This window comes from Melanostigma gelatinosum (genome assembly GCF_949748355.1).
Source record: "Melanostigma gelatinosum genome assembly, chromosome: 22".
In the NCBI taxonomy this organism is placed as follows: domain Eukaryota; kingdom Metazoa; phylum Chordata; class Actinopteri; order Perciformes; family Zoarcidae; genus Melanostigma; species Melanostigma gelatinosum.
The window spans coordinates 8,887,596-8,910,777 of NC_136655.1; the positions used below are offsets into that span (position 1 = coordinate 8,887,596).

The window sequence follows — 23,182 nt, forward strand, 5'->3', positions numbered from 1 at the left end:
AAAACAAAACAAAGAGAGTCTCCTCCGGTTTGAATTCTCTTCGCACGTTCCAACAACAACAAAAAACTCCTTGAAGAAACGGGAATGCGACGCAAACAAAGAAAACTAAATCGTGGAACGACGCAAAGCCGCCTCGGCATTAACCGGTGGCGGAGCATCAACTAGTCGGACACGTCGGAAGCAGAATGAGCAACCGACGGTTAAGTACGAGTCAATAACTAGTGTGACTATTAGAACTATTATTTATAATCCATATATACATGTTCTCAAGACCGTGTCGCAGTAGAGCTTTCACTTATAAAAAATAAAGTTTGGTCTTTCCTTTTCCTTTTCTGCTTCTCTTCCATTTCATGGCTTTTCTCTTTGAACATTAAGACATATCTACATTTGGTCTTCCTCGATCACGCCTGTGCCAGTGTTTCACAGACTACCTCGGGGTACCCGTCGCTGCCATCAAACAAATGCAGCCCCCCCCCCCCCCCCCCCCCTTTTAAGTTTCAGTACAATTGTTGTGAATGGAACAAAGAAGTTGAATGTAAACTTTTACCTTTTGATAACAGAACTGCTGAGCTCAGCAGGGCCTCGTGTGACAGCCTCCCTGCTGTTTTGGCCCTTTGTAAATAAGGAGGATTAGCACCCGAACACCTGCTGCTCATAGGCACTACAGCGGAGAGACGTGTCGCCTCGGGGTCAGCTTCCTGCTTCGCGACAAGCAAGATGACTGCGGTCGATATTTCGTTGAACACACAAAACAAATACTTCCAGTTAATGGTTTCCACGGCTGTTACTGCAACACCAACAGCAGCCCGGCCGCGAAAAAATATGCATTCAAACACAGATTACTTATTGATATTTTTGTGCAATCCCATCTTTTCTGCTCCCTGTCAATTAGAGTCTCACACATGAACACATCTCTGCATCTGGGGGGGGAATAATGGTGCTAATTTGATAGTGTGAATGTTTTGACCGTGTTAGTGCACCTTAGAGGTAGCAGTCAAACTGAGCTGTTACATTGTAAGCATTTGTAAAAAATGTTAAGTCATAACTGCGTGGCCTTGTTTTATTTCATACCTTCATACTTTATGCCATTTGTTAATATATGGAGAGAAAACAGGGTCGATCAGAGGATTTCTTTCGAAGCGAACACACAATTTTAAGGGAAGATTTTACTTTGGGGTTTCCCTTAACTCAACTACTCCCTGTAAATAATAAACTACTCACTCCAGTTGCTGTTGGTCACTAGCGCAGATATAAAGAAGAATGTTACAAGTGGACTTTTGATCAGTTTGCTTCTCAGTAGAAACACTTACACGAGAAGATGAAGGCGAGCTTGAATGTATCCCTAACACCCTAAAAACACTATAGAAGTAGCCAAGGACCCACATACGGTTGGTGCATCTGTTCAGGAATGCAACGGTCCAATCGAATTCTGCGTTCTCCAAAAAAAGAAAAGAAATTCAACAATTAGGTTTCCAGTCGATTTTCTGTGGAGGTCACGATCCAGTTCTGATCCCACACTCTCTCACACACACACAGACACACACACACACACACACACACAGACAGACACACACACACACAGACACACTCACTCACACACACACTCACAGTACAAATCAGCCACCTGCCTTTGGATCTATACACATGCCGTCGTAGGTAAATATACTGCATACAGTAGCAGTGAGTCTTCTATTCACAACAGTCTCTCTGAGGATAGCAGCGCCACCGTCCAGCAAGCTGGCTGGCTTCAAAATGAAACTATACAAAAAATACCAAAAAAAAGAGAAATGTCCGATACAAACAATATATTTGGTTCTGAAGCAAAAGGTGGAAATCCGTTGTACTTCACTCCTGTATCGTACTCCTTCTGTTTGTTTCTGTCATCGCTGCTCTGTGCTCCTTCCGTCAGTTTTGATTGGCTTCTTCATTGTTAGAGGCTCGCTGGTCCATTATCCCCAGCTGACTGAGAGAGAGAGAGAGAGAGAGAGAGAGAGAGAGAGAGAGAGAGAGAGAGAAGAAGGGAAGAAAGAGGAGAGACCCAGGAAAAAAAGAGCAACAATTAGAAAAGAGGAAGATCTCTAATGAGCAGTGTGATACACGGAAAAGTAAAGCGAGAGGGAGAACGTAGGAAACAGCTGCTCAACGTGCTCAGTGGTCAATTAAAGCCTGCAGAATGATTGTGGTGTCTTATCGTTGCCCAAGGGAATGGTCTTCTACACAAACATACACACACCTCTCTTGTAACAAGCGCACACACAAACACATACCCACACACACACAAACTAAGTTGCTCAAATACACACACCACAGAGCCGCCTCGCTTTGTGGTGTGTGACTACACAGCAGCAGCAGCAGCAGAGAGAAAACAAGACGGGAAGAAATCCAGTGCGACTCGGGAGAAAACAGAGAGCAAAATGAGAGGAGGACGAGTAGACAGCGTCCCCGTACAGCAGGGACACCTGCGTGTTCTTACGGTGTGTGTGTGTGTGCGTCACCAGACCAGGGATTTGGAGCGGGTGCTGACTCCTTTCCTCCTGCTGGCGGCCGCCGTCACCGCGTTGCGATGACTTCGCTTGTGAGACTCCAGGTACAGCTGAGAGAACGAGTCGAAGACAAGAGCGGCACTTTCAATCGATCCACACAGTGACACGCGCTACAGTTCATTACATGGATCAGACTAGCAGCTGACACATCTTCAATGCCACGTGTGTGCAGAATGCAGACAATGAGAAATCAAATACCTTCTTGGCAAAGGCCCGTCCACACTGGTCGCAGGCGTGGAGGGAGAAATTCTTGGTGACTCGGACTTCGGTGGAGGACGACGACCCCGCGCCGCTGCTCTCTGACGGGGCGTCGTGCCGCCGGGTGTGTGGGGTGTGGCTGCCGGGCGGGACGGCGGGGGAGGAGTTGCGTTGGTGTGTGTGTTTCTCACTGCGGCGGGTCAGCGGGGGGCTGAGGGGGCGAGGCTGGTGGGTCTGCTGCCTCTCCTGCTTACGGGTGACAGGAGGGGACGGGGCCAACGCTGGCGATGACACGTCCTGCTGCTTCCGAGTGACGGCGGCAGGAGGCTGGACGGAGGAAGAGGAGGAGGAGGAAGAGGAAGAGGAGGAGGAAGCTGACGAGGTGGTGGGCGCCGCTGTGGAGCACTCCTGCTTGCGAGTGACGGGAGGCGAAGGAGGGGAGGAGGAGGACGACGAAGGAGCGTGACGCCCGTTCACTTCCTCTTTGGCGCCGCCTGGCCTCTTGTTGGGGGTCGGAGTGCTGAGGACGACCTCGGCTAACCTCTTCACCGCCCGGCTCTCCAGTTTGGGCATGATCTTGCCGAGGTACGCGGATGACTTCTTGTGGACCACCGTCACGTGACGCAGGACGTCGCGTTTGCGGCGCGACTCGTAGCGACAGAGCGGGCAGCGGTAGAACTTAATGAAGATGTCGTTGCCGTCCGTGTGCAGCTCGATGTGCTTGGTCAGGTTCTGGCGGGAGCTGAACTGCCGCTTGCACAGTTTGCAGAAGAGCTGCTTGAAGTCGAAACCCACCGACAGTTTGGTTGTTTTGGCGAGCCCGCCCCCGCCGGACGTGTTGCTGCCACGCAAGGATGATGAAGGTACGGACGGCGTCATCTTTGGGCTCAACGGGGCCTCCACTGCCTTCACCTTCGGGGCGGTCTGTGCCACGGGAACAGCTTTAGCCGGCACGGGGCTCTCGCTAGGAGACGGGGCCGGACTGCTGTCGGCCTCCTCTTCCTTCTCGTCTTCCTTCTCCTCCTCCTCCTCCTCCTCCTCCTCCTCATCCTCCTCCTCCTCCTCGTCTTCATCTGAGGGCTCGACTGCCTCCTCTTTCACGCAGACATTGTTGCTTGGGCCTACGCTGCCGTCGCTAATGCTCGGAGTGGCTGCCGGAGTGGAGGGGGCTGGCGTGGTCGCGGACTTGTTACTTTTCATGCTGAATATTTTGTGGACAATACGCATGTGCCTCTTCAACATGAGCTGAAATACACACAAGAATTTGAAAAATGAATACATTTTCCTCCACAGTCATTACAACCCATTTAAGATGTTAAAAAGAACACCTCTTCCTGCTTGCACCTCAGACTTTTAAGGAAGGTTTGAGGCTGCCAGCAGGACACCAGACCAACCTGAGAGCTGTAGTTCCTCTTGCAGACCGTGCAGCGAGTCGAGGTCGGGGCCGCCTGTGGAGAGGCAGGGGGCTGGCTCTGCGGTTTGGACGGGGTTTGGTTGGAAGGCGTTGTCTTCGGGGTCACGGGGGCGGTCTTGGAGCTGCTGCCGCGTGTTGGAGAGGAGCTGTTGCTCTTCCTGGGGGGCGTGGCCTCCAGAGAGAAGGGCTGGCCGGGCCGCGAGGCGATGTTGGGTGTGATGGCGTCCCGCCGTAGGCCGCGATGCACCTCGTCGAAATGGCGACGTACGTTGGCTTTGGTGGCGAAGGATTTGAAACACACCGGGCAGGACTTTCCAGTGGGGGTGCTCAGAGTCCTCGGCCGGCCTTTAGCAGCAACAACAACAACAGCGATTGTAGTTAGTTCAACATGTCGACCGCTTTGTTGTGGTGGGTTCCTAAATCACCACTTTCAGTCTTTGTCTTTGAATGAACTCTTACCTTTCACCATAGAGAGCAGGCTGGTGGGAACCGTGCGCGTCTCTGTGAACTTCCGGAGCTCTTCCAGTTTGCTCTGGTGCATTTTGCGGCAGTGACGTCGGATGCTGCGGCGCGAGTTAAAGTCCTGACCGCAGAGGCAACAGGAGATCGTCACATCCTCGACCTGGACGGGAGGGAGAGAACCAAGAAGAGAGAGACTGACTGAGTGTGATGAACAAGGCAATGTGGGAAACTAGATCAACCTTTCGCATGTGAGAACGCATCATGTCTCAGCAAAGAGGTGTTTCTATCCAGTCACCTACCCCACTCGTGGACGCCTCGTCCTCAGGCTGTGGCTGCTCCTCTTTGGCCTCCTCCTCGGCCTTCTGTCCCGGGCTGCTGTGGCTCTCTGGCCCTGCGAGCTGGCTCGGCTGGTTGTTGTCCACGCCCTCCGCCGATTCTCCTTCCCACGCTACCGGACTCTCTCTGGCACTGTGAAGGATGTCGAGACGAAACAGTCAAGAGACACGGGGATGGCTGGGAGAAGCCTAGAAACGCCCGCTCGCGTGGGGAGAGCTTTAGATGACAAGAAGTCGGGGTCCATAGAGACCACATTGCACAAACTGGATTTGTGTTCAGTGTTGTGTTCCTCTATGGAAAACCTAACCAAATTGCCAGAGCACCTACCTGGGTGTGTGCGATGGGAATCTAGCCAGCTCCTCCTCTGTGGAGAGGTACTGGAACACGGCCTTGTTGGTGGTCTGAATGGGCTCCAGGCGGACCACGCAGTCCGGGACTCTGGGATATATGGCTTCCAATAAATCCTTCATGGCTGCGCTCTGTCTGTCATCCCCCGATGAACCTATCAAATGAGAAACAATCAAAAACAAATCAATGAGAACATTTAAAACAAACGTAAAGTAACGATTCGGTTCAGTCTTTATTATTAACAATAATGTGTTTACTCGTACAAAACTAGGGCCAGAACAAGCCTCTCTGAAGCGTCCTTTATGTGGACATTCCTCTTTGTTTACAGCAGGATGAAGAGAGGATGGGAAGAGAGGAACTGTATTTTTCAGGCACTTTTAAAATGGACCACAAATCCTCGCTGGAGTCTGCACTGTCGGGGCTCGATTATTAGTAACCACACAATTGATGCCCAGCGTCTCAATGCTGAAAAACAGACACCAATTAAAGTCATTTATCAAAATAACATTACGCGACACTTTCCGTCACTGGACACGGACTCTTGATTGAGAATAATTAAGCCGACGGACAACTTAATTAAACACGCAAGCAGGTGGAATGAATTCATTTTTTTTTACAACGACAATCACGAAAAGTGGATAAAACGGTGCGAAAATACAATACACCGTTTGTGTTGACAATGATTTCTCTTTTAGGAGGAGAGGAGAGTCTCCCAACACTTCTGAGCAGCACAGAATAGAGGTGTGGACACGTTTGGTGGCGAATAAGAAGTACCGGTCGATAAAAACACACATGCTGCCACATCAAAGCATCAAATGCTGTGTGCAGACAGAGGGGATAAGAGGAGAGCAATGAGTAGGGGAAAGATGGAGAGGAAGAACATGAAAGTAAAATGTGGAGAAGCCTGAGGAGATGTGAAAGTAATCAATGATTCTGAACATAGGTGTGTGTGTGTGTGTGTGTGTGCTGAGCTCCTGCCGTGTTCAAGGAGTCTCTGTTTGTCTGTTTGATGTGATCGGTACAAATCTGCACGTGCATGTTCTCAGCATGCACACAGGTTCTGGCCTTGGCTCGGTGCTGCATCACTAACCGTCGGGCTCAGGCAGCTGTGACAGGCAGTAGTACTCCTTGTGAGTGATGAGGTTGGGCAGGCCTCTGAACAGACTGCGACACAGTTTGCACTCAAAGATGGTGTCCACCTCCTTCAGCAGCATGTGCTTCAGCTGGCTGGTGCCTGCGAGAGGAAAGAGAAAAGCAGCGACGACTACCTTTAGTGATTCCAGGGAGAATTATCGGACATATTACCACGTCACATGTGAGGAGAACAAATCCTCACAAATTCAAGGTAACACAGGCTGAGTAATTGATACACGAATGATTATTCTGGGGGTGAAGTATTCCTTTAAACAGAGAGGAGATGATCGATTCCAGTCTGTATGAAATGCCCAAAAGGTACATTTTCCTGAACCTCTCTCACTGACATTTTAAAGCAGCCAGGTGATGACTGCGTCACTGCTGTCATCACCTTCCCTTTGTTCCGGTGTTGTAGTGAGCATGCCGACACGTTTCATGCAAAATCACTGAGGAAACACCGTTACGGTGACTCGCACAGATGTCCGTACCTTCGTGATGTCACACACACAACACACATTGTTATGTCCTCCCGCATTTCAGAACTGTGTGTCCTTGTGCGTCTATTGCTCTTTTGCCACTGGCGCAATAAGGATGACAGCAGGAGATAATCACGCTGACCCACGAAATGTTGGCTCTGCCTGGGAGCGGTGGCAACCAATGAGTGCCTCAACCCTCGAAGGAGCTTTTGGTCATCGCGCTGAAACTCAACTCGGCTGGCTCACAACATGCGACGACGAGAGAATAAGATGCTTTGCGTACTTCGAGAGCTCAGGAACCGGAGCTGTTGGAGCTGCTGTTACAGAACGAAGGGGTCTGCATCTTGGTGGTTCAGCTTTAGACGCTGCCAGATATAAAGACTGAGATCATTTCTGTCATTGGCAAAAACACTTGCGCCGGGTCTGCATCTTAAATAACAATAAATACAAAAAACACACAGACACGAACCTGAGCGGAAGCATTCAATGATCTGCTGAATGCCAGATTTGGAGGTCTGTAGCGGCTGCTGGAGCAGAGGAGGATCTCCGGGCTCCACACAGAGACCTGGAGAGAGACACACAGATTGCTTTTTTTTTATCAAAGCTGGCGTATAATTATATGAGAGGATGACAGACCTGGAGAAACACACACACCGTCACCTGGGGATATGGGGGACCTGGTAGGACACAAAGTATACTGCAGAGGGGGGGGTCCAACAGTGTTTGATACGACCTAAACAGTAATGTGACCAGGAGGAAGTGTGCTGATGTGTGTTGGAAAATGTTTTGCTTTTGGCTCGACCTCAATCATCAGAGAGGGGGCGGGGTCAGCAGCACCGCGGCCCTGGTGCTGCTCGGGATGTCATTTGATTCACTGACCCGCTTTTACGCCATCTCCACTGTCATCACGTTTCACCCGTCATGTTTCTGGTTCCTCGTACACTCTGTTGATCAGGGGTTGCTCTCCCTGCAACCCGTACTAGTCCATAAAAAATGAAATAATCTCGCATCACCCACGGTATGTGCAATACATATCATTTAGAACAGAGATTTATTTCAAAATCTGTGTTTTTTTTCTTCTTTGCTAAACAAGGCAGCTTGTCTTCTGCCAAATCGTCAAATATTCTGGTGAGATGTCTGCGGGGATCTGTGCCAAACAAAGATCTTAAGTCTGTTAACTACGCTGTGCAGGCCAGGACATCTCTCACGCGCAAAAATATTCACTTTGACACATTTCGACTTTAACAAATACGGTGCCTCTTGTGATTTCAAAATTGCAAGTCGGCCATATTCAGATAACAGTTATATGCATTGTGCAGTCCTATAAGGGCAACATTTACATTGATCCTTTGGACGAAACATTTAAAATAAAATAGCAGGCTCCATGATGCACACGCTGGGATCACCGGGAGGTAAAGTGCTCTCGGTCTACCCGTTCTCATGCCTTTTCTTTCATTCAGCGTCAATGCCATGTTAACATGTCAGTGCAACGGCCATTCAAACAGAGACGTAAACAGCAAGAGCAGACCGATTACACTCACACGCAGCACCACAGACCTCACGGAGCTACGTCTGCAACAAAAAGAGCATTTTGTAGCAGAGATGTCGGGGACAAAGCTCTGAATCAAACAGATTCCAGCTGTGACAAATGTCCCCCGTTCGTCCCGCTTCTGTTAAAGCCTGCAAACTAAAAGTTATGTTCAGCCAAGATGTCGTCTTTTCAGTGCACGTTAGTGCATGTGAGCATGTCCCACTGGTTAGCTCACGGCTGCTCTCATACGTCGGTTACAGCTGATAACGGGGTCCCGACTGACAGCGTCGTCACGGAAGCGTAGCCTCAGGTAAACGTTGTTAGCTCTGTTAGCGCTGTTAGCGCTGTTAGCTACGAGCCGCTTGCTCTCCATTGACATTTTCGGACGTAGCACCTTGAATTAACGCCAACATAAATATTTAATGACTTATTTCTAATCAAAGATTAAATTACTTCTGGAGACTGGTGCACTTTTAGAGCCTTGTTGGCCCCATATCTGCTGAAAAGAACACAAACCCACACTCCAGGGTAAACAGTGCAACATGACAGAGTGTGTGTGCGTGTGTGTGTGTCTGTGACAGAAGAAAAAGACCAGCACACAGACTGACACACCCACTAAGACGCAGACAGAGAGAGAGAGCTGGAAGTGTGAATGACAACTGTGTGAGTGGGTGTGTCAGAGAGAGAGATGGAGATTATGTATGAATGTGTGGCAGAGTGTGTCCCCCCCCCCCCCCACACCTCTCCTCGGCTATAATCCGAGCGGGGCAAGTCAGCGACCCGCCGACCTCCCCGCCCCCCCCTCTGCCAGAAGGTCAAAGGTCAGCCAATCAGAAACACCGGTCCACACAAACAGCTTCCTTTTACGATGAGTGGCGTCTTCCTTCAGCAGCACTGTTAGATTTGCATGTGAATCAAGACATCTACATCTGTTTCTAGAGGAACGCTACGGGGAAGGAAAAGAAGAGAGGAATATGGGTAAGCCAGGCCAAAAGGAAGGAAACATGTCAGCATTCAGGAGCAACCATTTCAGCGTCAAAAATGTAGCTTTAATAGCCATGTAGTAGATTTTATAATCCAATATCAATGGGGTAGCTCGGCGTCAGGGTCAGGAAACACACGAGCTGTCAACTGAGGGAATAAATCAAAGCCAGTCGTCTCAAGACAAGATCAACCTCAGCAACATTTCTATGGATGAAGTTGTTACACCTCGGCTAGCAATGTATCCATTCATTCAAGCAACATCGTTTCAGAATCTTCTTTTCTTTTTATGATACAAATTTTACGTTATTTTCATGATGTTTGACATGTTAGGCCGAGCAGCAGTGCACGCTGAACGCAGAGCCTCCTTCGGTTTCCATTTCCTCACACACACACACGTGTGTGTGTGTGATGTCATCCTGTGATGTGTCATCCTGTGATGTCATCCTCTGACGCTCTGACGGTGAAGCTCCACTAGAGGCTGACAGACGAGGGGGGATGAATCAAAAGCAGCAGGAAGTGCAGTGGGAGGAAAACTTCACCCACCTGTGTTATGACCGCCGCTGGTCTCGGTCTGGCAGATCTGGTCCCTGGTCGTGCCGGTGCCGCTCCCCTGCGACTCGGGCAGCAGAGGGGGGATGGGCTTCCACAGAGGCTTGGCCTGGAGCTGGGCCGCGGTGTCGTCCTTGTCCTGGTCTTCCATCGGAGTCTCCTTCTGGTCAGAGTTCTCCGACGGCGCCTCAGCCGGAGCGGCGCTCTGGAGCTGGGCTTGATCGGAGGACTGCTCTCCTCCTCGGGGCTCCTCCGGTGGTGGGTGCTGGGGGCCTGGCTGGAGCGGGCCTTCCTCCATCTCTGTCTGACCAGCAGCCCTCTGTGGGACCAGAAGCAGACATGAGGATATGAGCTACATATGAGCACGGTGCAGATCCACAAACACAAGGAGGAAAAGGACTCAAATAATGCCATTATAGTGTCTTTGTAGAACAACATGTTGCATCTAAAAACTGGAAAATGCCGGCTGTGCTAATTTCATCCCTTTTTTTTTTAATCATCCAAGGTGCTTGAGACGTTGCGCTCCTGTTGCACCTACCGTTACTAAGCAACCCTAACCTGCGCGCTGTGATTGCGGTGATGACGAAGCTGTGGGAAGGTAGCAATAAGCCTCACTGACTAAACTAAACAAAGTCAGAACAAAGATGAATGGATTCGTAGCTCTGTGAATCCCTCACAGGAGCTTTACTGCTCGATCAGGCCGCGTCGATTTGGATGAACTTTCAGCCAGATGTTGAGACGTCCTGTGTCCGTGGGACAGATTGTAAATGTCGAGGTAGTACTGCACTAAAGCGATGAACTTGATACTTACCAAATAAAACAAAAGAAAGGCGCTTGGGAAAGTTTGCGTGCTGCGTCTAGGTGGACAACAACGTATTATCTTTCAGACAATAATCTCAGATGTATCGGTGGTGAGGGAAGCAGCAGACATTGCCGTCTGCCACAGTGAATGGTTTCCTCACACTGCCACTAGGAGGCGCCAAAGTCAGAAATGGTCAAAGTCAACACATAACAGGTGTAAGAAAGAGAGACGCTAACAATCTAGTCCAAATGAGTAATAGATAAAACACACACACACACACAAACGGATGATGAATAAATAAAGAAACACTGGCATGAACCCAAGGGAGGACAGAGTGCCCATCTTAGGTGAAATGAATCTACACCCTTTGCTGGAAAAACAAAATCCATATCGTCGGGCAGAATGAGGTGTCACAGCAAGTGTGTAAGTGTGTGTGTGTGTGTGTTGTCATGTCTCCTGTGCACCCACAGACTTTGTAGGGGGACATTAACCTTGTCACTCAGAGCCACCCTTCAGCAGATAAGTGACTCCACACCAACCCTCCCGCGTGCGCACGTACATCCGTCTTTACGAGTGTGTTGTCCGTGTGTGTGTGTGTGTGTGTAGCTGTGTCTCTTGACCAGACCTCCCCGGTCTTTTCTCCCTTCCCATCCACCGATTTATCCTCATTTTCTCTCCGTGTCCGTCTCCCTCACCCCTCGCGTCCCCCGCTGCCCTTGAAGAGGGATAAATGACTCCGCCGCTCGGACGCGTTACAGCACATCGGCGAGGACAAGTGGGCCACTTGGACACAAACGCACTGTGCATACCGCGGCGTAATCAAATGACCATTAAACAGCTGAACGGTGTGTTACGCTCAGCGAACCCATCCGTGCAACACACACGAACCATCACAGCCACTGCACACAAACACTGCTTACCAGTGGGCCGTGCTCTTTAGGGAAATAATGAAACCTATTTCATTCAAATCTAAAATGTCTGTGTTACTATGGCAAGAAGAACAAAACTGCAACATCTTGACTGTCAATCAACTGTTCATGCCTCATGTTATTGTTCGTTGAGAAGGGCCGAGCATGAAGCATGACAAGGGCACTGATTGGTAGGTGGACTCGCCATTAACTTCCACTTACTGCTCAATAAGACCACGAGGTGGAACAAAGAACACAGTGCTGAGACCTGCAGTGAACAGGGTGGATATTCTCAACTGTTAGTCATTCTTCACACATGTTCATATCAAATGGAATATACCTTATAGCAAAGTACAATCTCATCTGATGTTTTCATTATGATCCTGGAAACAAATACGATCTGACAGACTGTAATGAATCCTTTCTGAACAAAGTGCATCGCATTAAATGAGCAACAGCTGTCTCTGAGGTGCTTCCTAGAAGGGGAGTATGTGGATGCATCTCAATACTGTGACTTTCATCGTATTGTCCGGCGTTTGAGCCCAAACTGTAAACCCCTCGTGGAGGTAGCGGCTGTGGCATGAACATGCTGTAATTTCCCTAAGAACAAGTATTGGCATACAGAGCTGAGGGTTAATGACCCGGGAGGACATGTATGTTTTCCACAGGCTGACAGTGAAGGGAGTGACACGAGACAGTAACATGCAGGCATTGTAGTCGGGTTTGTTTCCAGTACCTCCAGTCTGCGGAGACAGTGGGCGCTCTTCCTCCTGGTGGACTTCTGGACCTTCACCATGTCTCCAAGAGGGGCCTTCTGCTCCAGCACACTCCTGCAGCCTGCAACAACAACAACAACAACAACCCACATGAGCCCAGCACGTCCACACTTCATGAAGCACTGCTGCTGCTGGGTGTAGGGCTAACATATAGAAAATACTTGTTCATGTCTGTACCTGAGCTTCTCAAAATACAGAAATAGATACGCGTATGTATAGATTTACACCAAAATGGCAAGCCGTTACCTGTCTGTGTGTACATATGTACGTGTATCTGCAGTACAACTACACACAGAGCACCTGTTGAAATGTTTTAAAAAGGTCACAGTAATTGTTACCCAGAATGCTAATTTGGCTGCTTGTCATATTGCTAACAGGATAATTAAACCCATGTTAACCCCCCCTACTGTGTTTGAGGCACACTAGGGAGTACTCTGGCCTTACCAGCAAACACTAATGGTATCTGGGTTTGTCCCAGGAGACCTTACAATGCCAGGAGCACTCTTCCTGTATCGGGGATCTGCATTAAAAACCAATATACGAACAAGTACTGTTGTAGCCAGCATGCATAAATATGCATACATGTATATATGAAGCACATGAGTCACTTCTGCTGCTTCTGAATTATGTGCTGGGATTTGGGGTCAACGTATAGCCTCCTTAATTCTGCTTTATTCCTCAGGAATATAACCAATGTCAGGATGGATATTTACATTTATAGTAATATATATAAATGTTCTCATTCTGTTGTCTCCTCAGTAGAGTGGGCAACACATTCAAAACAGTGTTCATATGTAAAGCAGTCTATGAGCCCCCCTTATTATAATTACGTATCACTATTGAACCCGAACCCCCGACTTGATTAGAATGGATTTCTACGACAACATCACCGGTGATACAGTGGTTGATGCTGCCCTCTAGTGGCTGTCTACGTTACAACATCTTGGTCCGACAGCCACATGCACCTGACACTGCACGAGTTCAACATGGTTTAGTAGCACGACGTCATGCTGAGCGGCACACGGCCATCATTATCTGTCACCCGGGTCAGCGGACCAACTGATAACTGAAAGAGAAGAGGTGCTTCGTGCAGTTTGTGTATAAACACCACAGGTGTCCTAATCCTATGGACATCTGGAATAAGCAGAGAAGCAAGACAACGAACAACTGAGCAGAATATCAGGGAAGCACTGATCTTTGATAATATCTCGTCTTCCAACTGTGGGGAAACTTGGATTACAACGTGAACTGGAGTGCGTGCACCTACAGTGAAGACACACCGACGCACCACGATACCGCCAAACGTCTTCTGCACAGGCAGGCCTCCACTCGGGTCTATCTGTGGTCCCGCCTGACCTCCAGCAGAGGGAGACAAAGAGCACACTTCAAATGTTTTTTTCTAAAAGTTTTGTAGTCTGCTGATGACTCCAAAAAGACGAGACAGAGAGCGAACATGGGAACACAGGCAAGGGGCCACAGAGGGGTTTACCCCCAACGTATGTCTCACGACAATACAGCTGAACTGTTCCAATAGCACGTGCACAGTCAGTACACGGGGCTCTGCTTGGCGAAGCAAAGAGGAGCAGGTCAGATGAACAAATTATCTTCCAGAACGCTGCCGACACAAAGACACCGCGTGCATGAAAAGACAGACGGACACATCGCTCGTATCGCCTTGTGATGGGAAATCAAACAGCTGTGTAACTCATGAACACAGGTACGCTCCTGAATAAAGAGGCGTCGTGTGATTAGGAAGAGTTTATGCACAGAATTAAAACCAGCCAAAGTGTGTAGTTTGTCCCTGAATTTTGAAAGAAAAAGCGTAAAGTGTAACACTAATTAAGAACGGTGCAATAAAATAACAGCAGCGGCGACTTGCAGTGATGGAGACGCACACAGTTGGAGCAGAGCGTCACGTGGAGAGCAGACAGTGCAACGTTCAAAACAAATGTGGGGGATGAACGTTGCTCTTGGCTTGTTGCGTACTACATTCAGTAGATTATACTCGACATAAAGTGTGGCAGGATCCGACGCCGAGCACCACAAACCACAGTTGCATCAAACTGTGTGTATACGGTGAAGACACCGGAGAGATGCTGCAGGCGGAGGACGTGTTTGTGGACCTGTGAAGAGCTCAGGTCTGCCTGGTTGAGGTTTAACTGAAATCTAGACACAATTAATTTAAGAGGAACCATTAGATCAAAATAATTCAAATTCTAGAATAATGAAGAGGAGGGATATTAATGCATTATGCACCTTTCCAGGTTCTATTTATATCAGGGAGGGAGATTAACACTAGCCATTAGCTATAATGGGAAATTAAGTGTGTCGACCCTACCGACCACTGAAGTCAGGAAAGGTTATACTTCCTCATCTAACAGAAATAACAGACAATTTGAGTTGGAATAAGACTCTGGAGTGGACTCATCCCTCAGTTAGCCCTCTCCTCTCACAGCAAAGATCTGCCTCAGTAGATCTATGAGGGGTGTGCATGCTCTCCTCATGTCTCACGTCCACTGTCTAAAGACATGGAGCTCTGCTGAACACTTAGCTGAGAGTGTGAGCTTGAGTGGAATCGATGCTCCCATGTTAGCCTGTTAGCCCTGTGACCCCTGATGACCTGTTGATCAGCGTTTCACCTGAAGCGTGCTGAGATACACTCCAGCACCCAGTCAAACTAATGAGCAGGTACTACAAATACATCATGATCACAGATCAGATGAGTTGAAAATGAAGACCTCGACGCATCAATAGAACTGGTCTTTGACAGAAATCAATGTCTGACTCAGTGTGAACTGAGTCAGTGAGATTTGGTCATTATCATGAATCAAAAACATTACCCAGCAGTGAAAGGAAGAGTTACTGCTCCAATGCAAGTATCTCGGGTCGTTGGTATGAATATTTTAAATGAATTAGTATTTCAGAATCAAACTCTAAATTCACTCAGGTTGAGGTGTTTAAAGTCAAACAAGTGTGTTTCCCTTGTGAAGAAAGGACACATCTTCTGCACTTGGGTGCACAGCTTCATGCCGAAGAGAAAATTCAGCGAATGCGGAGAAATTGGTGAATGCCACAGATTCTCTGAAATCACTTGTACGTGCCGTTTAAGAACAAATTGTGGCAGAATAAGAAATGTCAAAAGAGTGCTTTTGTTTACATCCACGGTGCCCTTTTACACGGTAATCAACTGCTGTGATTGTCCTGGGATGCTTATTGTGAGTCTTATTTAATTGCGCAATGGTACCAAGAAGGTTGCAAAATCCCAACCATCTCATTACTTTGCTGAGAAGGTGTTTCATAAAAACCTGACAGGTGCTGATCGGGGCTTAAAAAGCCCAGCGTGGACAACCGTCTGACCACATACCTTCCAGAGAGGCTATATGTGCTACAAAAGGTTCAGAGCAAACACATTTAAGACACACAAATGCGCCGATAATACGCTCGCACACTAACACGAGGGACTCTCCGGTTTCCGTAGCAACAGACAGCCGTGGTTGTGAAGTGGTGACTCCTGTTCGGACTCAGATAATGAGAGCCGAGGGGTCCCGGGCTCAAACCCAGGACGGTGTTCATCCACGGTGCAGCCCCTCACTCTGCCGAACACTTCAGACGGGATGCTTTCTAATGATTTATTCTATTCCTGTAACGTTGAACATCCATCTTATTCCGCTCCAAACGTGTACTGTTGTTTAGGTGTGGAATACTTGAAAAGCAGTGACTATTGATGTCCTGACCTTTGACTTTTAGGAATCAAACACATCCAAACGACAGCGGCAGAAAGAAATGCATTGTTCTGGATGTCAAAGGTTGTGCTGTGGAAATGTGAGGAAGAAAATACTTCGCTGTTCCACACGAGCTGAGAGACCAACTTCATAAAGGTCAATGAAAACACGGACAACTGTTGATGAGCAAGGTAACACAGGAACAATGGCTAAAAGATGAATAATATGAGCCTGTATGAAATGAATGGGCGAGATGTGACTGAATGCCTGAGGCAATAAAAAAAATAAAAACATCTGAGACTGACGATCCTAAAAACTAATTATTTAAGGCTAAACGACAAGGCATTTTCACACACTGAGCCTTCTCAGCAACAACGCTACTTCCTGAGCTCAATAGTTCACAAATACACCCGATGACATCTTCTCCAATGTCACATACTTCACAAGCAAATATGTTTAAATTCCATCTCCACTGATAATCCACAGTGAATATTATTCATGCCAACCAGAAATCAATTTGTCAAAGCGCTTCCCTTTTGGGAACGCCTCTTACTTTAGGAGGAAAATCCCCGTTTGTCTTCTCCGAGGCAACAAATGAGGAGAATCCATGTCGGAACAGCACAACTTCCTCCTCTCTGGAGCCTCGAGCAACCATGAGCCTGTCATGTTTCATCATGTAAGAGGGTGCATGTATATATATACAGCATATATCCATGATATATACTCTATGCTTGTATGCATGTTTGCGTGGATCGAGAACCAATAGATTCTCCTCCTAGTTATTTCCGACGGCAGCGTGGCGGTGGTCTGAAGGGACTTCCTCCTAATGGAGGGACAACACAACACTCACTGACGTGATGCTGATTACTGGCAGACGCACCAGCGACACCACCTGACCACGAGGTAGGATGTGAACGACTGTGCGGCCTGCCGACAGAGTCCCCCCCGCGCATCGCATTGCTGAATGGTAGAGTCTGTGTTCTGTTTACTTCTGGGTCTCCTAAAGTTGGAAATCTAGGATATGACGACGCTGCGGTACTCGGTCGCCTTTTCATTGTCGGCGTATCAAGTTAGACTTGACAAAAACAACAACGTATAATGTAAAAGATAGATGGCATATGTTCTGAAAGCTGAACGACCGCCACGTGTTTTCCCCAGGTATCACTATCCGAGTCCTCCGACAAGACTTTATCCTCACCCGGTGAGTCTGGCTGGCTGTAGTTTACCGCGTGTGTCAAACAGCACCTGAGGACGCTAGACATGCTGAACTGAGCTGCCTGATGCACTTGACACATTAAACATAAATAAAATGAAATGACTCCAGGAAGTGGTCACCCTGTATTTGTCTAATGGTACTGCGGGCGACGGTCATGTCCCATGTGACATTAACACAACAACATGTGATCTCATGTGCAAACATACGCACACGCCAGGTGTGCGCGATATTGCGAGTGTGGGAATATCACACCACTGTATTTGGAGAACTCCCAAATAATAATCACTGTGGCGACAAATCGTTCTCTGCAGATTTCTTCTGCAAATAGAGAATTACCTGTGGTGGTGCACATACACACACAGATCACACACACCAGCGTCGGAAGTACACGAGGGCAAAGGGCAACACTGCCCCTAAGAAATATCATTTTGCCCCTGATATCACGAGGAGAGGGGCAAAAAATGCCCCCGGAAAAAATGGAGCGCTTCTTAATCAGACCTGTGACTGCGAGACTGCGGTCAACTCAGCAGACACTTACATGTTAGTGCACCTATATGCTGACATTCACGGTAAACGCATTTAAACGGCGCAGATCGGGAGCGAGCGAAGGACTTTGAAAGTTACCGGAAAGATTAACGTGAGACAACATCCGGTTTCTTCAGACGAACATCCGGTTTTCAGAATAAGATGCCAACAAAGTATACATATTGCATCATGGAAATTTGATTAAATTAATTATATTCACATATAAAACATGTATAAAACATGCCACCTGCATCTCGTGAGTTAAAGGGAAAATACACCTAAATTGTGCGTAAAGTGACTTTATTCTTTGATTTGAGGGTTGCTGGAAATGAATAATACCTGACTGACAGTCAATTAAGATATTTTACAAAGTAAGAACTCTGAACTGAATTTGTACCTTCAAATGGCACATTTTTAAAAATTTTAAGGTGCTATAAAACAGTTTTTCGCAACAATTCCACACAATGACTAATGCATAAGTTCAGGACAGAAATGGGTCATATCACAATATCTGAGGTGCTACAAAAATATATTTTGTCAATGATTCCATACAATGACTGATGTATATGTAATCAAGGCATCGTTGACTTAATAATTGTTAATAGTTGTTTAAAATAATTAATAATAACAATAAATAACCACAAAGAAATAAGATTCTTTAAAATTGAATGTGATTGTCTGATTTATGTTTGTTTTTTGTTAAATAAATCTAAGAAAACACTTTGAATCTGTAGGCTACTGCCTAACAGTCTCATTGCCTTTTGATGACAATTGCTCATATATTGTAAGCCTAAATAAGTATATGTATTATTTTGAACAAAGGTTAAATGTTATTTCACAAGTTTCAAAAAATGCCCCCAATTTTTTTGAAAATGCCCCTGGATTTCAGGCAGTGGGGGCAAAAATGGCCCCCAAAAAAATATGTGAATTTCCTACCCTGACACACATATGCAGAGGTGTGTGTGATGCATGCACCAAGATTATACAAACACCAATTCAGCCTCGAAAAGAGCAAATTTCAGTATCTACAAAAATGAAGTGCTCAACAAAGTTGAAACAGATTGAAACATAAGCTGTTCTGAGGTCTGCAATAAGCTGCATCAGCTTGATTTACTGTGATGTACAAAGATTATTTTAAAAAAGCGAGCAACTGGGAATCTCTCCCTGTACTAACCCGAACCATCGAAGAGTATGACGGCAGCGTGCTGACTGACAGATAACATACAGTCGTTGACTTGCTTATTGACTGGCTGGACACCTTAACGTCCGTCCCTCTGTTTACCTCCATGAGCGGCAGCTTGATGGGTTTGTTGACCGACTTAACTTAGCACACTGGTTTGATGAGATGACTCAGTGACGTGAACACAACAATACATCATTACACCGACTGAATCATGCGGTGACATCATTGAACTGTTGCAGTCAGCAGCCACGCTGGTACAAAGCGATGGTCTACCCGGGAAACTTTCATCAGGAGAGAGAGGCGAGGACAAACTCAGGTCACTAAAAACCCACGAGTCTCACGAGATGACCGGAGGCCAGCTGAGGTCAAAACAACGCAAACAACATTTTAAATATGGAGCAAAAAATATATAAAAGTATTTTAAATATTTACCGGCCAGTGCTGGTAACTTCGGGCCAATCTGTCTTTCCGTTTTATTTGTGTTCTTTATAACCTACTTTGTGATCTACACTCATGTCCTAGTTACCCATTCACACTCCTGCTCAAGGTTACACTGGCCATCTTTGCTGTGTCAGAAGTACGAACTGATTAAACAACTTGTAAACACATGTACAGTAGAGCCATCTCTACATGTGAATTTAGTCTGAGCCAGGCAATGCAAATCAAGTTTCATCAAACAATCGTATCCTAAAATAACAGCCACATGCAGGCTCCAAGTTGCACCAATGAGCCTTGAATTGAGCCGTACATTATCATAGGTTGTTGTCTATGAATCTCTACCTTTGAGAACATATTTTCAAGGTGTGGGTATTAATCTGTATTCCTTGATTTGGTTTTAACTGCACCTGGAACATCAGTGGAGACACGGCCTGACTTTTTATCAAAGCACAGTTACATATTTGTCACCTAGATCAAAATATATAGCTGAGCCACATACAACAGCATTAGGCAAGATTACAATATGGTCCAATTAAATGAAATTGTACAGATTAAAATATGATGCACGATTTGCAATACTCCCATAATACTGCAGTTTAACATATTCAAACAGTTCAGTCATATTCTCTTAAAGCCAGATATTATATTTGAATGCTTACCATAGAATACTTTATATCAAGAAGTGGGAGTGTTACCAACCAACCGGTATAACTGATCATATATGAATAACATCTTTCCCCCTCAACATAACCCTACACATGTTGTGCTTGCTGGCTGAATCTGCTCTTTGTAGTTATGAGAATTTCGAGACTTTCTGCCTCGTGAGTAAGTTCTCTGAGCTGTGGTGGATGAAACCATGCGCAGTGCCCAAAAGCGCAACAGCAACAAATAAAACGTCCCTGGATATAAACGCCCTGCTCATCTCCATGCGAGTAACGCGTGGCGCGCTGTGGATGAAACAACAACGAGTTTCGAGTGTCCGAGACGTAAACCAGCCGTATTCTCTGCGCCGTTAGTGAAGGTTTTACGGTCACATCACGGTCCAGCGGAAAGACGTTTATCCACACTCGAGCGACTCCACCATAGCCACATGCACCTAGCGCCATGAGGGAGAGCCGGGCGGATATACTCCACTGTAGCGGGTTTAGCAAGCGTGTGTACGCATCCACTTACGCATCGCGGGCAGGGCGAGGGAACGTAACCATCCCGAGGAAACCGCGCGATCTTCCGCGTTAACACTGAATCCCAAGTCGGAGCACAACTGGAGCGTGGAAGCGCACGGCGATCATTGCCGCCCGGGTCTGTGTCTATTAGTTTCATTTCAGCTGGGGCAGCGTCAGCACACGCACACGGTCTCCATTTGCAACTCCATCGCCCCCCATGGGCGTGCGAGGCCGCGGGCTGTGACGCAAATGGCACTGGGTGATTTGCAAATGACATATCTTCCTAATTCCGCGTCGCCGCCGCGGGGACTGGTCCAAATCACGAGATATTACACACGAACATTCATCCGGTGGTGGGTAACGGGTAAATAAAGGCGGATGAGCGGTTCGCTCTACGGGGATGCGGTTGCATAACTCGGGAAACTTAATAAAAATGTGCACGGGTCGAGCGATGTGCAGCCTCCCCGGCTGATGTTTTGTCGGATTGTTTCGGTTTGAATCGCGATGGCCCGCGCCGTGACACTCGGCACGCGATCGGCCCTCGACTTTAGGTCACAGGAGGAACCAAGCGGAGCGTACACACGGGGAACAGAGTGGCCTCGCTATGGTGGATGTGTGGCCAGTGCTAGGACGCATGCACGTAGCTGACGGGGGAAGACAGGACAGCCGGTGTGGGACTTAGGACCGCATTCACAGGCCATAAAGGGCCCGCATGAATACTATTGTGCTCTTTTATCCAAGAGTCCCCAACTATTTACAAAAGGTTGGCCAACACGCGCGCGCACACACACACACACACACACACACACACACAAATATCGCGGCGAAATGGTGGCGGCGGTTACAGCAGCTGCTGCCACTGTGCCCTGCGCAAAAGCAGCGAGCACAATCATTGCGCAGCGCCGGACTTCCCCAGTTTTGTGCAAACTATGTGATTCGTCCAAAATACTTTTATTTTTTTATCTCATTCAGGCTGTTCTCGTCTGGCGGGCAGCGAACCAGAGCGCAGGGCAGTCGCCATTCTCATGGCACGATTTGCATCGCCCCCATTATTCCCGAAAATCTCTTTTTACACGGTTATATTGTCCGCTTAAAAACCACTATTTTGAGCCACAATGGGACAGCTTGACTTGATCAAAGGAAAAGCCAAGTACAAAATGCAGCTTTCGAGCCGTAACAGAGAGGCCCCTCGTACGGATTGCAGCATGGCAGGGGAGTGCGGCGTAAAAATGAGCTAACCCGAATAAAATACATACAAAGACAAGGTGCAGTGCTCCCACAAAGACGTCCATCGCCACCCTGGTATTAACACCAAAGCATCCGTGGTCATGTGAATGAGCCTGGAGCCGGCGAGGATGGCGTTATTAGGAATATAAAACGCTGCGTTTTGCGGCTCCGTGCCACCTTTTCCAAGAAGCAGCTTGGCGCACAGGACCGGTGACCCTTCCATCTTTGCGCGTCCTTCTACCGAGCGAAACCACCAACTATCTCGCGTTTTGACGGTTTGCTGTTGAATATAACACACTGCAGTAGGTGATTTCATCTTTGAGGGGGTAAACGCGACGTGTGAAGGCTGCTACAAGTCTCCGAAACTATCCCTCTCCCCGCCGCGGCCAGGCAGAAACAAGAGGGCGATGACGCCATTTTCTGCAAAAACAACCACGCTCGGGAAGCCAAAGCGAAGGAGGTTTAACCCGCTCCGCAGCCCTCTAGTCCCGCTGAAACGCATTCAAAACAAGTCCTTACCTTGTGAACGTTGGATGGGTGGTGGGATCGTGTGTTTGACGAGGTGAAACTACGCGATCGCGGCTACTTCGTGTCCGGAGGTTTGTTTATTTCGCCTCCCAGCGTCCCCGGTTCACTCTGAACAAGTTCGTCTGCGAGCCGCTGTCTTTGTGCACCCAGAGGAGCCTCTCAGCATTGAAACCGGTCTCTGCGCAAAGGTGCACCCTCTACGTCCAATTCCAGCTAGAAATGTCGGTACTTCAGGGCGACACTGCGAAGAAAGGAAGGGTTTGACATCTTTCAATTGAGAAAAGTTCAATTATTTCCAAGGTTTTAACCAAAGGCCACGGTTGTAGCGCCGATTTCTCCCCCCTCGCCCCCCAAACGCGCAACCTTTGAGGACACAGAGCTCTCCACAAGAGTCCACGACGCAGACGCAAAAATAACACCGGGGTGGATACACCCTTCCCAAAGCTACAAAAGCTGAAATACTTTAAATCACCAATTAAATAAATACTCATTCGCCAGAGTAACAATTAGATGCATCAACTAAAAGTGATGTTCAGAACTTTGTGGGCAAAAGTAAATGGCATCACATAAACAATATAGGCCGACACATGTACATTGTATAGTCCAGGGCATCAATATTGTCTCCAAAAACATCATTCACAAGCAAAGGACACATTCAATATTGAAATATGATATTTGGACGTCCTGTCCACATGATGTGGAAGCAGCTGTTGATGAAC

The 23,182-nt window shown here is 47.6% G+C and overlaps 1 protein-coding gene across 1 annotated transcript; it reads right to left on the reverse strand.

Moving 5' to 3' along the window:
• Positions 1-1,033: 1,033 nt before the first annotated feature.
• znf800b (zinc finger protein 800b) lies at positions 1,034-22,565 on the reverse strand. The gene is made up of 12 exons (XM_079294631.1): positions 22,455-22,565; positions 12,422-12,522; positions 9,970-10,294; positions 7,381-7,476; positions 6,392-6,535; positions 5,281-5,455; positions 4,917-5,085; positions 4,615-4,777; positions 4,136-4,500; positions 2,742-3,986; positions 2,474-2,593; positions 1,034-1,963 (listed from the first exon to the last, which is right to left on the reverse strand). The coding sequence occupies exons 2-11, from the start codon at positions 12,479-12,481 to the stop codon at positions 2,492-2,494; spliced, it is 2,844 nt and encodes a 947-aa protein (XP_079150757.1). The 5' UTR covers positions 12,482-12,522; positions 22,455-22,565; the 3' UTR covers positions 1,034-1,963; positions 2,474-2,491.
• Between the last annotated feature and the right edge of the window lie 617 nt (positions 22,566-23,182).

Bases quoted from the DNA above. Each gene is read 5' to 3' on its own strand.
- znf800b (XM_079294631.1), bottom strand. From the start codon at position 12,481: ATGGTGAAGGTCCAGAAGTCCACCAGGAGGAAGAGCGCCCACTGTCTC. The intron at 6,536-7,380 runs GTTCGTGTCTGT...TTCCTCTCGCAG, and splicing joins CATTGAATGCTTCCGCTCAG to GCACCAGCCAGCTGAAGCAC. The intron at 4,778-4,916 runs GTAGGTGACTGG...CCTCCCGTCCAG, and splicing joins ACGAGGCGTCCACGAGTGGG to GTCGAGGATGTGACGATCTC.